The sequence below is a fragment of the Vidua chalybeata genome, chromosome 23 (genome assembly GCF_026979565.1).
Source record: "Vidua chalybeata isolate OUT-0048 chromosome 23, bVidCha1 merged haplotype, whole genome shotgun sequence".
Taxonomy (NCBI): Eukaryota; Metazoa; Chordata; class Aves; order Passeriformes; family Viduidae; genus Vidua; species Vidua chalybeata.
The window spans coordinates 4,198,875-4,215,046 of record NC_071552.1 but is presented as its reverse complement, the minus strand read 5'-3'; the positions used below and the strand labels follow the sequence as shown (position 1 = coordinate 4,215,046).

Here is a 16,172-nt window from a genome sequence, read left to right as displayed (position 1 = left end):
GAGGGAAGAGGCAGCAGCTCCCACCCCAGCTGCACCGGGAACTGCACTGGGAGCTCAGCGCGCCCCAGGAGCACGTGGAGTTCAAATCATCAATTTATTAAAATCCTCCTGAACCCAAGCCCGGGCCAGCAGGGCTAAGTGTTTTGTTGGCAAAGGAGACATTCCAGGGAGATGTTTCCTCAAACTACCCCAGTCCAGTGTCAAAACCCGTGCTGCTGCTCTGGCAGGATATTTCCAGCTACACCAGACAGGGTGCCCCGGGGGTTTGCCTGTGCTGGTGGGAAGCACTTCTCCGACCACAGCACAGACACGCCCTCACCCTGGAGCCTCTGCTCTTCCCCACACAGCCCCGGGAGCTGCTCCTGGCACAGGAGGACACTGCTCCCAGCAAACCCATGGGATTTTGGCAGAAGAGTTACCTTCAGTACCAGTCGGGCAGGGGGAGACTGGCCCATCGTACCCAGGGCGTTATAAGGCACACAGGTGTAAGTGCCGAGAGCATCTTCAGTGGCCTCCTCGATCCGGATCGACCCGTCTTCCAGCAGGTTCCAGCCAGAATACTGCAGCAGGGAGAACCAGGGAGCTCATGCATCCAACACCCACCACAGCTCCTCATTTCCCCCTCAGCCAAGCCCCCACCCATGCCCAGGGTGCTGTCACATCTCTGGGAAATGCCCAATCCCACTGCCAACATCCAAAGCATCTCCTCAACAGTAGAGAGAGGAAACTTGGGCAACATCAGCCCGTCCAAACACAGCCAGGCTCCTTCATGTAGCCCAAAAGATTTAAGATCAGAATCTAACACTAAATAAAACTTGTTCTGGAGTCAGCAAGACATCTCCACCTGGAGAGCTGAGGGCACCAAGGACCAGGAGGCCACAGCAGCAACAGCTTTAAATGGAATTAAAACTTCAAATCGTTAATATTTAAGCAAAAAATTTAAAATATTGAGCGTTTTCTTTAAATATTTAATGGCTGATATCCTTGCTCTGACTGTCAAACCATGATTAGGGGAAGATGTAGATTTGTTAAAAGGGTCTTTTAACCACCAGTTGCCATTGGGAAAATAAAACAGGGCCATCAGGAGGTGACTTTAGGGGGAAGAAGGCATCAGATGTGGGAGACACAGAACGTCCACAGGCACTGTGGGCTCCATACAAGAACTGGAATTATCTCTGCCTACAGCTGATAAGGAAAAGCAGCACCATTCCATTCATGAGATTCTTCTCTCCCAACAGAAAGGGACCCACAGGGTGCCTGGTGGTGCTCACTGGTGTTTGCCAAGGACATGAGGGTCCAAACCCCTCTGTGCCCCCCTCTCCCCTCCCCCGGGGCTTCGTTACCTTCTCGATTCGCAGGGGACGCCCGTCCTTGTTCCACTTGACCAGCGTGACCGGGGGCTCTGCCTCCACCGGGCAGCGGATGTACCCGTGGATCCCGATGGGAACGTAGATGATGGGGGGCATGTTCACCACACGGGCAGGATCTGGGAGGGCAGCAGCACCACGTTAGCATGGGGAGAGAGCCCATCTCTCCTCCCAGCCTGGCTTCAGAGGATCTGCCTCACTTTTGTAATGAATTCCAAACGCAGCACCACCCTGGCTCCCACAGGCTGTTAAGCCAGGTTTGCTACACATAAATCCTCTGGAATACCTGGCATTTCTGGGAGGCTTTGCTCATGTCCAGGGTGTTCCTACCTGGGGCTCATTAAAGATTGCATTTAAGAAGAAATGGGAGATATGCCCGCTCCCAATTCCACACCAATTTGCATCCTGCTGAAGCCTGCACTGCTCCATTACAGCACAGCATGTGCCAGGTGTGATGAACACCTGTTTTTACATACAAGCACACACAGCCTGTATGTAAAAAGACACAGCCTGTTTTTACATACAAGCAATCAAAACTACTTAAAAGGCTTTAAAACACACCCAGATAGGAAAAGAGATCTGTGTCCAGGCTGCCACGAGTCCTTTACCTCCCATATCTGCTTGTACTCGTGCCTCATTGAGGCTGGGTCATGTTGAACAGCATCCACCTCACCCTTTCCAAGATGCAAATACCTTAAAATACATATCTAACCCCCCCTCCACGCTGCACCACCCACACAGAGAGGTGTCTCGCAATCCTCCAGTCTAGAATGTGTCATTAACAGCACTTCTAAGAGCTTTTTAATTAAGTGCGAGTGGGTTGAAGAGAATCTAGACTTTCTTTAATAAGAAGCTTTTTTAAAAAATGTTATTTTTAATAAGAAGAGTATTTCTACAATCTCGTCTAGACACCAGCAACACGAGGTTATGGGAAAATCCTGATGGGGCTTACTCTGCATTAAGGGATAAATGCAAGGGTTTTGGGGTGGGGGTTTTGGGGTGCACTGCTGATGCAAAGTGGGGGGTAAACATTAAGGTCCTTAATAGGAAGGGATGGAAGATGGAAGATTATTGTTTTCTTGGGGCAAAACCAGCAGAGTTTGGGAGTTCTGCTCCCAGCACATCACCCCAACCACTCCCCAAAACCGCATGCCCCCGGCAGTGGCACCATAACCCAGATTGCCCAGTGCCACATATGGAGCAGGCTTTACCCCCCTCTGCTTAACTCCACCTCTTAGGAAATGTAATCAAGGACTCCAGCAGTGCGGGAGAGGGTAATGGGATCGAGCCTTTCACTACTAGGTCACTGGCCAGGGGCCAGCCCGGCCCACTAATGACCCAGAGCTGTGTCCCCATCTGCTTTTGGAGGATGGGAATCCCCCTCCGGAGGCATCACCCCCGTGTGTATGAGGTTTGCTCAGGAGGAAAAGGGTTTGTGGCACCAAAAGCCAAGCACCCTTCCTTGTTCCGAAGCCTGGCTGAGCAGCAGATTGTCCGAGCCTGTTCTCCCTGCCATTAGAGCTATTTTTAACAACTATCAGCCCTGACAAGCGGCCCTGGATTAGCGGCAGGGCAGATTTAATGGCCTGAGGCCACAGGCTTTCCCAAGAGTCACCCAGCTGGGAACATCCAAGCCCCAAATCCCGCCTGTGCCTGGGCACAGCACTACTCACACCGTCCCCCTGCCTGCTCTGCCCCTTCATCCATCCCCACAGGCACCTGCCAGCCCTTCTCTCAGAAGCTCCCCACTAACCAGCACCAGGTCTAAAGGCAGCAGCAGCTCTAAGGCAGCCATGGAAAATCCACGCTGAGAGCCCACTTTGCTCAGGCCTGTCTTTCATTATGAAATAAAAACGCCAAAGTCTTTCCTAGCCGAGCAATATTGCAATTGGAGCGGCGGCAATTGAGGCCATTACTGTGGAATGCCACAGGATGCCGGTGGCACACTACCCATTACCTCCCGGGGATTCCAGGAGAACGAGCGAGCGTGGGAAGTACGCTCCTGCTACAGCCCTTTCTCCTCCGCTTGTTTAGATCACTTACCGCCTGAAAAATGTGACACACCGAGCTCGCAGAACGGCCCCGCCGTTCACAGGAATAAGCCCCCGAAATGAACACCAAAAAATACACCTTGGCACTGAGAGCCCTTACCTCACCCCAGCAGGGTGAGGACAGCCAGGGAGCAGCCATGGGATGATGCTTGCCCAATTAAAAAACACTTGTAGCCCAGGTGGACACCGGTCCCTGCTGAGCAGTGTCACTCAGGCTGCTCAGACCATTTGTTTTCTTGCCTCCCACACCCACGTGGGAGATGCTCTTAAGCTTTTTTGCTGAGGATGATTCCGTGTTCATCCAAAGGCTGCTGTCACATCAGCCTGATTCTCCCAGTGTCACACCAGGACAAGCGAGCCTCTGGGGCTGCCTGGGAGCCAGGTGTTACCAATCCCAGCCCCATCCCCGCACTCACACTGCACTGTCAGGTAGGCAGAGGCTGATGGCGAGCGGCCCAGGCTGTTGCTGGGGATACAGGTGTATTTTCCAGCATCCTCTGGTTTGACACGGAAAATAATCAGCGTCCCGTCGATCAGGATCCGCACCCTCAGCTTCAAGTCACTGCAGGAGAAGAGGAGAGGAGGATCACAAGGAGAGCCAGGGGCAAAACCCAAGACAATCCCAGCTCCCAGTACAACCCAGGAGCAGCAGGAGGAGGAGAACACGCTGCCCCACCAGCTATAAACTCACTTCTTGAAGTAGACGTTCTCCTCCTCCCAGTACCACAGGTAGGTGAGGTTCCCGGGATACGCCTCGGCCTGGCAGGTGAACAGCGCATCCTGGGAGATGTTGACTGTGATGTTCTCCGGAGGGGAAACTATAAAGGGAGGTCCTGGAGGGGGGAAGAGGAAGGTGTCACTCCCACCACGACAGCTGTCCCCACAAAGGTTGCTCAGGTTCAGCTCCATCACAGCGTTTTGGCTGGGAGCTGCTGGATGGCTCTGGGGCAGGGCTGGCTCCCATCCTCTGAGAACCACAGTGACCCTGTTATTCCCAGCCCTGTCCCTAATCTCTGGGCTGACTGAGAACCACAGTGACCCTGTTATTCCCAGCCCTGTCCCTAATCTCTGGGCTGACTGAGAACCACAGTGAGCCTGTTATTCCCAGCCCTGTCCCTAATCTCTACAGTTTTGAGGAGGGGATCCACGCCCATGGTGCTTCTCCCAGGGCACACAAGGACACACCTCCCTTCATCCCCAGCACTTCTGGAGGATAATATCACCCACAGGAAAAATCCAGGGGGAACAGACTGCCAGGAGCCAGCAGCTCACCACTGTCACAAAAGCAGAGCAGAGGACACCCCGTGCTCCTCTCTCTGCTGGTAGCTGTTGACCTAATTAAAGATTTATCTAATAAGAGAGGGAGCAAGGAGCAGGAGGCCTGTCATGCATCACCGCTGTCTGACGAGGCGCTTCATGACAGCCTCAATCTTTTCCCCGTTTCCCAAACAAAACCAAGCTGCCATCAGGGCCTGGCTGCTCATCAGCATGGCCACCACTGCGCCCCAATTAAGCAGATTCCTCCATCCTACAAACTGGATGCAGAGCCATGGGGCAGCCAGCACCGTGCCAGGCACAGAGGCCTGGGGGGTCGCCCCAGGGTGACACCACAGCCCTGTGGCCCGTGGAATCCCCCCCATCGTGGCTTCCCAGGGGATGCTGAGGAGCGGGAAGGTCTCACCTTGGACGAGCAGGCGCGTGGTGTGCACAGCCTCGCCCTGGATGCTGTAGGCCCGGCAGGTGTAGGCACCTCTGTCCTCCCGGCTGACCGAGAGCACCGTGAGGCTCCCGTCGCTCACCTGGGAACAAGGGAAGGCCCTGGAGCGTGGGCAGGGACCCCCAGGGGGACAGGGAAAGACCCTCCCTGCTTCCCACGGCAGAGAGCTGCCGGCGCTTTTAGGGCCGGATGAGAGACGGGTTTCCCCGCTCTGCAAGACGTGGGATATTAATAAACCAACACACGCCTTTCTGCTCGACGCCAAGGGGAAAGGAAAAAAAAAATCATGAAATAAATAAATAACCATCCCAGCGCATTCATCTCCCAGAAGTGACTGGCAGGCAGCAGGCTCCAAACCACTCCTGCCAAGCACCCCGGCACCATTGGAGCTTCACAAGGAGCCTTGCTGGAGCATTCCCTGCCCCCCCAAGGACCTGCTCCATCGCTGGGGGATGAGGGGGAGACCCCAGCTTGGCCACTGTCCTCCCTATGGGGCCACCTCTTAGCTGGAAGAGGAGCAGATGGATTCCCCCTGGGGACACGGCAGAAGGATGGACAAGGGACTGTCACCTTTGGGGTAGCAGCACCCCCATGCACAGGGAGGCCTCCCAGCCAGGCTTCCCCCCCCATCTCATTCTGCCTCATCCTTCTATTTCAATTAGTAACAAATGATTCCTAATTACTCTCATTAGTGCCTGCGCTGATTCCAATGCCTGATTTACCAATTACAGCTCAGGGGGGAATCTCTGCCTGGGAGCCTCTGGGATGCAAAAAGGGTCCTGAAGGGGAGGGGAGGAGGGGAAATCCTCCCTGCTCAACCCTGCCCTACTCCAGCCCTGCTGCATCCGTCCCTGCCCGGGGGAACACTACCCCTGGCTGCAGCCCCCACCCCATCTCCAGGGTCTTGGCCCCTGGGCTGAGTCTGCAGGGAGCAGGTCAGGTGCAGGAGCAGGGCTGTCCCAAGCACTTGGAGGGTCTCCAGCCTGCACCCAAGGGCTGGCAGCGTTACAGGCTGCTGCTCAGCAGGGATGGGGTGGGGGAAAATGGGCATCTCACCAAGGAGAAGTGCTGAGAAAGCTCGGCTGGCTCCAGGCACGGCGGAGCTGCCGCCACCGTGGTCCTGTCAATACCGTCCCTGCCAGCTCCCAGCCCAGGAGTCCCCACGGCAGCCCTCCCCCACCTACCTGGTACTTGCCATTGGCACCCAAAAGGTCTCCCTCTCTGAGCCAGGTGACGATGGGCTTGGGGTTCCCGAATGCCATGCAGGTCAGGGTGACGCTGCTGCCCTCCTTCGCCTCTACGTACTGCGGCGGGGTCTCCGTGAACGTGGGGGGAGCTGGGGGCACAGGAGACCACCGGGTCACCCCTGGCCACTCTGGTCTGGGGGCACACGGGGACAGAGGGGAAGCTGCTGCCTGCACACAGGGGACACTCTGCACATCCCCACGGCAGGGCTGGGACCACCCCAAAGGCAAATGGGGCTGCTCGGACAGCGGTGTCCCTGGGGACACGGACCAAGAGGTGCCACGTCGCACCCCAGCCCTGTTCCTTCTCCTCCCCAGCAGCACCACGTCCTCCCCCCACCCCGCTGCACATTAACTCGCTATTGTCAAAACATAGGAAAACACCGCAGTGCAGATCGAAAGGCTCCTTCCTGATGAAAGAGGCTGGCAAGATTACAGCCCGCCCCTAATTACCCGCGGTTGTTAAAGCCCACTTTAGAGGAAGACAGGTTGGCAATTTAATCTGCTTGGGGAAAAAAAAAAAAAAAGAAAAGGAATTATATTTTGTTTCTCCCCAAATGATTTTTATTTTCCCCCTAAGAAAATTAAGCGTTGTAATGCGCTGGGGGAAAGCCACAGCCCTCACCCTGAAAGCAATTCCTCGGGCTGGGAGGATTATGGTTATTATGTTGTTATTAAGCCCCTGCACACCCCGTGCTGCATAAAAGCCCCAAAACTGGCCCATTTTGCCAAGGGGAGGGACAGGGCATCTGGGGCCATTTTCCAGTCCCTCTGGCTGGCGTTTGCAGGATCCGTGCACGTGGCAGAGGTGAGCCAGGCACCACCATCCTCCTCCTTCCTCCTCCTCCTGCCCTCCTTCCCAAGCCCTCGGAGCTCATTAGCAGGCTGGGGGAAAGCAGGAAGCAGCAGGCAGGGATGGGGCTGGTGGCCTGCACGGCCCTGCTTGCAAAGCTCCCGCTCACTAATTGGGCTCAATTAGGTGGCTCTGCTCTGTGCCACAGCACAGCCATCCCCCCAAAGGTTAAATTAATTGCACAAGGTCAAGGCAAGACCAGCGAGGAGCTGCCAGTGGCCACATCTCTCCAGCCACCCCACTGCAGCAGGAGAGGCACAACCCTGCTGCTAGGCTAAAAATAAAGATCTCTCTCCTGATGCAGAGAATGACAATTTGTTAATTAGTTTAATATACAGCCTTAATAAAATGAAAAAGTAATTTGAGTAAATCTGAATTTCAAGAAAACAAAGATTTGATTTTCTGATCTGTTTGTTGAGAGGAGATTCATTCCCAGCCCCGGTTCTTGATGTCCCTCCTTTAAACAAGCTCCGCGTAATTAAACTGAGGAATCCCTAATAAAACTTTGTCCCTTTTGAAGTCACACCCTGGCTGGATCAGCCAGCCTGGATGGCTTCAGGCTCGCGTGTCTGCCAGGCACAGATGCCATTGAGGCCCAGCATCCACCAGACATCCAGCATCCACCAGAAATCCCATTTTGGCACCGCAGGGATGCCGAGCCCCCGCCCCGCTCACCATTGACCGTGAGGTGGACCCAGCTGCCGTTGTGGAAGGTGTCGTACTGCTGGTCCAGCATGAGCACTTTGCACTCGTACCAGCCCTGGTCCTCGGAGCGCACCTGCTCAATGCGCAGGGAGGCTTTGTCATGCAGGCTGGCCCGGCCTGTGGGAGAGCACAGCGTTGGCACCATGTCCCCAACACTGGAGCAGCCCCCAGAGCATCACTGCGGGGAACAAACCATCCCAAACTGGTGCAGCCCCCAGAGCGTGGCCACAGGGGACACCCCATCCCCACACCAGAGCAGCCCCCAAATTATCACTGCAGGGGACACCCCATCCTGACACCAGAAAAGCCCCTCAGAGATCACTGCAGGGGCCACCCCATTCCAAACTGGAGCAGCCCCCAGAGCATCATTGCAGGGGACACCCCCATCCTGACACCAGAGCAACCCCCCAGAACATCACCACAGGGGACACCCCATCCCTCTGTGGGCCCTGTCCCGGTTTGGGGCTGGCTGAGCCCCACGTCGTGGTTGCAGCCGGTGGTGCCAGGCCAGTGACACACTCGCCCATCTGGGGATGGCAGAGCCAAGCTGCCAGGGCCAGGCAAGGTGCCTCGAGCAATGTCTGCCCGCAGCGACACCGGCATTCTGCTCCCAGCCGGGGGCTGGCGGCAGCACAGCCGGCACACAGGCGTGCCCCAAAGCTTTTCCCCGCCTGGGAGACTCCCAGAAAGCAGGGCTGCCCTGAGCTGACCCTGTGCACAGCCCCAAAAACTGGGTCAGGAGCAAAGCAGCCTAAACCTCCACCTTGGTGCAGTGGCCACCGGGCTGTGGGATCGCTCATTGCTGAGCTGAGTTTGGCAGGGCTCAGCTGGTGCATCATCCCTGCTGCTGCATTTCTTAGAGAGCAATTCAGGCAGAGTCCCATAAGACCCAGGGAAGATTCCCGGGACAGCATTCCACAGGGAAAGAGTTACCACAACGGGTCTGTCCTGCCACACCAACCTTCCAAGGGCTGGTTTCCAGCTCACAGATCCCACCAGAGGACACCGGCCACGTGTCACAGGCAGCACATTGGCAAGCAGCCACATGAGTTCTGCAGCTCCAACCTGTCACCTCCGCCCAGCACGTGGCCCTGACTCCATCCCCACTGTCCCCCAGCACCCCTCCCTGGGCTCACAGCTGCTCTGGGGCACAGCGGCAGCAGCAGCAGCCACCGCCACCACGCGTCACCCTGGGTTTCTCTGCCTCGCTTGCTCCCGTCCCACGCAGCCCAGCTGGCTTCCTAACGCTGCTGCTTAATTAAAACCAACTGGGTGGAAAGCGAGCAACGAGAGGCAGAGCCCGCGTGGTTTCCGACGGAGGAACGGATGGAGCGGAGCTGCGCATCCCAGGCCGTGCCGCAGCCGGGACCTGGCACCCTCCCCTCGTCCCCCTGCGCCCCCAGGACTCACCGGCATACTCTGGGTCGACATGGGGAGGGTAAAACCCGAACTTGATGAAGATGGGGATGGGGACGCCGAACTTGAACCACTCCACAACATAGGGAGGGGGCTGTCCCGTGAGCGGGTGGATCACGTCGCATCCCAGGATCACGCTCTCGCCAGCGCGAGCGGTCACGAACTCGGGCTCCTCCCTCGAGCCAAGGGCACCTGCGAGGGGGCGAAGGAAGAATCTGTGGCTGATCCCACTGCTGGTCCCCAGCATTGAACCAGGATGCCCAGAAGAAAAACAGCACTAGTAATGCCCATCCCCAGCCACCTGTCTCCAACAAGGGCAGCCCATGGGTCGCCCTTGCCCCAAAAAGCAACAGGGGGTCCCAAGTCCTTACATTCATCTCCAAGGCCACCCTCAGCTACCACAGGGGTCAGGACAGTGGCCATCAGCACCCCAATGCTCCAGGACAGCTTCCCAACCTCTGCACCAGGGCAAAGGTGATGCCCAGTGACCCCCACAGGGGTTTTGGGGACCCCCTGCTCTCAGTAGAGGGGCACAGAGTATGCCTAGCACTGCTCCCCACATAGCAGCACCATCTGGGCTACCCTGTATCCTTGTGGCAGGGAAAAGGCTGCTTTTAGCTTGTGCCCCTGCATCCTCCAGCAGGCAGGACTGAGCATGCAGGGACCCCTGGCCACAGCTCTGCTGTGCCAGCCCACGGACGCAGCTCTCCCGCCGGTGCCAGGGTGGGCTGGGCCCCCGGAGCCGCCATGCTCCAGCCAAGCCCACATGTCCTCGGGCATCCCCGAGAGCCCCAAGCCTGAAACCCGTCTGCGACCTGCGCGTCGGGTCTGTCACCCTGCTCCTCCCAGCTGGCTAATTACAGGGGACTTTGGTCTCAGCTCCAAGGCTGCTCCACCCCGGCTGTGCCGCCCTGCTCGCTGCAGCCTGGCGTCATCCTGCTCTGCCAGCAGCAGCAAAGCTGCATCCTCAGCACGGCGTTTAGAGAGGGAGAGAGAGGGAAACCCAGGGCTGGGGGGAAGCCAAACAGGGGGTCCCCAAAACCAGGTTTAGACCCACATCGCCCTTCCCATCAAGGAAGGGCCCCCGTTTTCCTGGCACACGCGGCCGCTGGCTGTTCTGGGGGGGATGCTCGGGGAGGGATGCTCGGGGAAGCACGTTCCCACTCCTCCGCGCTGCTCCTCGGGGCCGCCGGTGATTGGCGGCGAGTGACATCACCGCTTCCCCGCCGCGGGAGCCGAGCATCACCGGCTATTTTTGGCTCTGGCACAAGCGCGTACCGGCGAGAGGCCCGTGATGTGCCACCCCACGGGCCCACCAGCCGAGTGTCCCCGCGGGAAGGGCAGCGGGCAGAGCTGGCCGAGGCTCGCACATGGCACGCACAAGGTGCGTCCCTGCAGAGGATCACAGCCTGAGGGTCACCCAAGCCCCCACGCCACCAGCAAACTGGGCACGAGTGGCTCTTTAACTGGGAGGGCTGGCTGGTGGCAGAGGGGTGGGTGACGCCGGGGTGCAGAGCCGTGAGCCATCTGCAAGGAGCAGATGCTGCATTGCACACCCACTGCAGGCACCCGGCCCCGCTCTGGGGCCCTGCAGAGCTGGGGGTCCTGCACGGCCACGGATCCGCCCGGACCCCAGCGGGGCGGGGGGAATCGCTGAGCACACACGTGCGGTGTGCACGCACACCCCCGCACACGCTTTGCACCGCCTCGACAACACTCTTGCACCTTTCCATCCCTCGTTAGCGCTGCATCGCCGATCAGCTCCCGTTCGCACCCTGTCAGCAGGGACGCTACCAGCCCTCCCCTGCCACCCCGGCACTGAGCTGTGAGAACCCGTCCTGACCCCTCCAGCCGGGAGGGTGAGGGGGGCTGCGCTGCAGAGCTGGAGCCCCCCTCCCTGCCCGTGGTCCTGCTGCGCTGATCGGGGACGGAGCTGTCACGTGCTGCTCAAGAGCATCCAAGGACGTGCTTCCCCGGGCGCCTTGCCCGAGCGAGCAGGTCCCCAGCACCTCGTCACCTTCAAAGTGACACCCTCTACCCACCAGCAGGAGAAGATGGAAGCGGTACCACCCAAACCCCTTTCCCAAGCCCCCCCACCCGCTCCAGCGCTCCAGCTCCTGGGCTACCAAGACAGAATCTTGGTTTCCGGCACCTCTCCACCAACTGGAGCCTGGAATGCTAATGTTTGCCCAGCTGGAGCAAGCCCGCTGCCCAAGTGGCCACCCAGACACCCTGGGGATGGGTGCCAGAGAGTCACACTACGCCAGGATCCCCTGACTGGCTCCCTGGCAGAGCAGTGGGTGACGTCCCCGGGGAGGGGACGAGCCAGCCGCTCCGCCGGACCCACGCCTGGCCAGGGCTGCCCGGGCGCAGGAAAATAGGTCATCCCCGGCAGCTCGCAGCGCCGGTGTCTGATCGCAAGGCCGGTGGGGAATTGCACGCACGGCTGAGCATCACCTCCCCAGCGCACGGCCGACTGGAAGCCACGGCGGAGAACCGGCCCCCGGCTCTCCCCAGCTGCCACCCGCCCCGTGCCCTCCTGTCCCCACTTCCAGAGCGCCAGGAAGGCAATGGGGAGATGTCTCACAAACCCTCTTTGGGTCTCCTCAACTTCCCAACCCACCAACCCTGCGGGGTCCCAACCCTGACCAGGTTTTCCTTCCAAGTCCAGACCACGAGGAAAGCGAGCAATGGAGACTGCAGCTCTCGATTCAAAGTGTTTTCTCACCCCCACATTTGTAGGGAAACGCTTGAAAACAACCCGCAGACGCCAGAAGAAACAGAGCACAAATAGACTGGGTATTTTTAAACCCACTTGATTTTCCCAGCCAAGTTCAGAGAGGTTTCAAGGCTGAATCTGCAGTTTGGAAACAGGGTCAACATCAGGGAACGGCAGCACTGAAGTGAACCCCAAATCCGCCTCAGTGCAGGGGCTCACGTGAAGCTGGGGGATGCCTCGTAAAGAAAAACAAGTAATCAACAGGCTTCGTCATCCAAGCAGATCCAGGAAAAATAAAAGCACGCCGCGTGCCAGGAGGCAAGAATACAAGATGCGGAGGTGGAGTTGAACAGCATCCCAAAAGGAGAGGAGGGAAGGCTGCCGCCACTGAGACGGTGCCACCGCGGGGCTTCCCAGGATGGCGATGCCAAGGATGGGGAGACCCTCACCTGGATCTGGGCATCCAGTTCATCCAGTCCCAAGGGCAGAGGTGGAAGGTGCCACAGGACTCGGTGAGGCTGAAGGCATCCAGCATCTCTGCTGCGCTCGCTGAAGCAGGACCCTTCCTGCAGGTGCTTTGTGAGAAGGACGTGGCCACGGCAGAGAGGTTTCCAAAGGCATTAATGCCTGGGAAGGCTTCTCCTCCTGCCACAATGGACACCCATGCCCTGGGGCAGAGAGGGCATCCTGTCCTGACCCACCATCGCATTGCAGCCTGCTAACAGAGGCACCACTTCCATTTCCAGTACTGCCCCACACCCCTGGCACTCATCATCACCCCTGTGCCCCCATGGGGATGGCTGAGGGAGCAGGCACAAGGCCCGGAGCCTGTGGACCTCTCCTCCCTGGTGAGCCGAGACGAGATGTGCTCTGACACATCCCGCTCCCATCGGTGGAGGCGGGATATGGCAGGGATCTCTGAGGACAACGCCACCAGCATGGCATATGGAGGCCAGCAGGGAAGGAGAGCAGGCAGCCATCGCCATGAAATGAAGATGGGGGGAGACTGCAGCCCAGGGTGGGGGACAGGGACAACGTGTGCAGGGACCCCAACTGCCAGGGCAGGGTGTGGGGTGCCGGCAGATCGCCTGACCCACACCACTGTAGCCCCCTAAATATCTCAGTGGGGGTTGCACCCCCCATTACAAACCCAGCCCCTCTGCCTATCTTGGGGTATCCAGAGCCCCCCGAAAGCACCCGCCTGTTCCCTGATGGGGGGAAGCCCTGGGGCTGGGAGCACAGCCCTCACCCCCTCCCCCAGCTGGAAAGCAGCATCTGGGCTTTCAGTGCGATTCCTGCGTTTTAAACCCGATTTTCCAGATGGATGGAGGGCGATGCGCAGGTCAAGTGACATGCCTCAAGGTCACACGGGGCCAGGGAGGAGAAGGATTAGCAGCTCTGAGGGGTGGCTTGGTGCCCCATTCCCAGCAAGATGGGGACTCAGAACCCCATTCCTGGGCACAAGGGGTGTCCTGTGGGACCACCACCACTCTCCCCACGCAGGCAGGCAGCTGCCCTGGCATCCCAAAGGGAATGCATGCATGGGATGCTGCCCCACAGCAGCCCCACAGCAGGTCCTTGCTCCCTGGAATGGCACAGGTGGGAATGTGCCTGGCTGGGCAGCGGCTCAGCAAGCACGTGGGAGCACAGGTTGGTGCTCTGAGAGGCACAGAGATGGAGCAGGAAACAAAATTACTTCCCTGAGGTCACCTTACTCCTACCTGGGGGTCCCTTGTGCCCCCTCCCTCTAATCTCCACCAGCCCGGTGTTGAGCATCCGGTGTTGGCAGCTGCCTCGTGGGAGGCATCATCTCCCAGCAACGACCAGCAGCTACCTGTGCGCTCCCCGTGAGCTCCCTCCACGCACCACGGGGACAAACAAGCAGCTGTGGTGGGAGCTGGAGCACCAAACCCATCCCAGAAGAGACCTCTGGCATCTGGAGAGCGCTGCCAGGGTACTGTGCCCCCAGTCCAGCCCCACATCACACCAGGCTGGCACCACCCTCCCCATGGAGCAGTGGGTACCATCCCGATGCATTCACAGCCCTCCAGCAGGAAACTGGGATGCAGGCAGCGCTCCGAGCTGCCCGCCAGCAGCTCCTGAATCACGCTGTTCCTGGCTCAGGCAGCCCTCCCACCAACGCCAGCCTCTCCACGGAGGAGCAGGAGGAAGCGAGTTGTTTTTCCAAAGGCCAGCTGGTCGCTCAGGGCTCCGAGCTTGGGAGATTCCTACCGCAGGGAAAGGGACAGGGAAGGACTCCTCCATCGGCACAGCATGGGGCTGGACCCACTGCTTGCCCATCTGCAGGGCTTCTCATCCAGCGTGAAGGCACGACCTCCAAGACAGAGGACCAGAGGTGAACGGGAGCTGTGCCACCCTGCCACAGCTCTGGAGAGGAACTTGCAGGGCTCACCCATCACCAGCAAAGCTGCATCTTCCAAGTCAAAAGGCAACTGAGCCGGCAAAGCATCGCCGCAAGGACCCTCCGGCAAGCCAAGTCATCGACCAAGCCGCTCACGTCCCTCCCTGCCCCGCGCACGCCTGCCCATCCAACAGGTCCAGAGGAGCAGAAAACCTCCACGGAATGATGGAAATGGGAGCCCGGCCAACGCCCTTGGCTGCTCCTGGAGCCAAACCATCCCCTTGCCAGAAGAGAGCGGGGCCAAAGCCACATGTGCCAAATCCTCGGCTCCCAGTCCAGACTCCTCCACGGCCAAAGAGGCAAAACCGCGAGCGAGCAGGGGAGGCAGCGCTGGCACTGCCACCCCGAGCCCCTCCAACCGGCCAAGGTCAGTGCCAGGAGCATCGCCCGCCGCGGTGCCCAGGGAACCTCTTCAACGGAGCCGAATCCTCCCTCGGCAAAGCCTCCTGCCGGATCCCCGAGCATCCCCACTGACTGTGTGGTGCCACGGCGTCACACTCGTGGGAGAGAGAGGAAAAGCCCCTCGGTGTGACGGCAGTGCTGGGAATGCCAGGAGGCCGGATCCTTCCTCTGACACCCACTCCTGGTGCGGTCACGTCCTGGCTCTCCTCCCCCATGCCATAAGAGGGGATAACGCATCCTCCTTCCCTCTCTGAGCTGATTAACGCCTGGAAAGCCCTTGGAGAGCCAGGCAAGAAGGCTGCCCAGGGCCAGCACCGCTGCTTCTCAGCCCGGCAAGGAGGAAGTGGTGTGAGAGGAAGGCCACGGCAAGAGGAAAAGCCCCAGCGAGGGCACCGGCACACGGTGAGCCCCAGCTCTCCTCCGAAGCCCTGTCCCCAAGCAATGCGGGGTGACAACTCCCCTTGGGGACGGGACAGTGCTGGGACCAAAGGGTCGCAGCAGCTGGAGGAGTCCCGTGGGCTCCCTGCCCCTGCGGGGGCTGCGCCGGCCCGCAGCACCCCCTCCCCCGGCACCCACCCACGCATTACTCACGGCACGCTCATTCATCAAGTACACGCTGCTCCACACGCGCAGCACCCCCGTGCCGGGGCTTCCCGGCACCCACCCACCCCGGCACCAGTTCCGGAGCTCCATCAGAGCTCCAGGGTATTTCCAAGTTCCCAGGTGCCGAACGCGCTGCTCTGCTCCTCTCCCCGGCGGAGCATCCCCGTACAAGCAGCTGCTGCAAACACTGCCTCACCACACTGCAGCACGCAGTTCAGGCAGGCAGCAGCCGGCCACGGCTCAGTAAGAGGGGCTACGTACCCCCAAATGGGGCAGCCCCATCCTGAACCCCCCGAAAGGACAGCCCCGTCCTGACACACGCCCCCCGCCTCCAGGAGCCGCCTGCCAGGTGAGGAAGACAAGGCACTGTGGCATGGCACAGATGTGACCCGGTGGGTTCGAGGAGCGCTGTGGTGGGGGCTGCAGCACCCCGGTACGTGCCCCCTCCCAGCCCACCCGTGCCCCCCGAGGCAGTGTCCCCCACACCACGGGGAGGGGAGAGGCGGCAGCTGCCAGCCAGGCATCGCTTGCTGCCGGCAGCCAGAGCATCCCCATGGGCAGGGTGGGTGACCCAGGGCACAGCTCCAGGGTCTCATCCCGGGTAAGGACCACCGGGACGCAGGGAAAACCCTGTGCCCAGTGAGGAGCCAGCGGCAGAGATGGGGAACGGTGC

At 59.4% G+C, this 16,172-nt stretch overlaps 1 protein-coding gene across 4 annotated transcripts in view; it reads right to left on the bottom strand.

Moving 5' to 3' along the window:
- The window catches only part of IGSF9B (immunoglobulin superfamily member 9B), a 39,532-nt gene that overhangs the window by 22,277 nt on the left and 1,083 nt on the right, over window positions 1-16,172 (bottom strand). For all 4 annotated transcript variants that reach the window (XR_008434657.1, XM_053963375.1, XM_053963376.1 and 1 more), the window contains exons 2-9: window positions 9,348-9,545; window positions 7,908-8,054; window positions 6,320-6,471; window positions 5,100-5,217; window positions 4,110-4,251; window positions 3,835-3,980; window positions 1,344-1,486; window positions 420-560 (exon numbers count right to left, since the gene is read on the bottom strand). Coding sequence is in view for 3 of the 4 variants with exons in the window: in XM_053963375.1 (XP_053819350.1) it covers window positions 420-560; window positions 1,344-1,486; window positions 3,835-3,980; window positions 4,110-4,251; window positions 5,100-5,217; window positions 6,320-6,471; window positions 7,908-8,054; window positions 9,348-9,545 (1,187 nt within the window). In the remaining variant the exon portion in view is untranslated. The remainder of the gene's footprint in view (window positions 1-419; window positions 561-1,343; window positions 1,487-3,834; window positions 3,981-4,109; window positions 4,252-5,099; window positions 5,218-6,319; window positions 6,472-7,907; window positions 8,055-9,347; window positions 9,546-16,172) is intronic.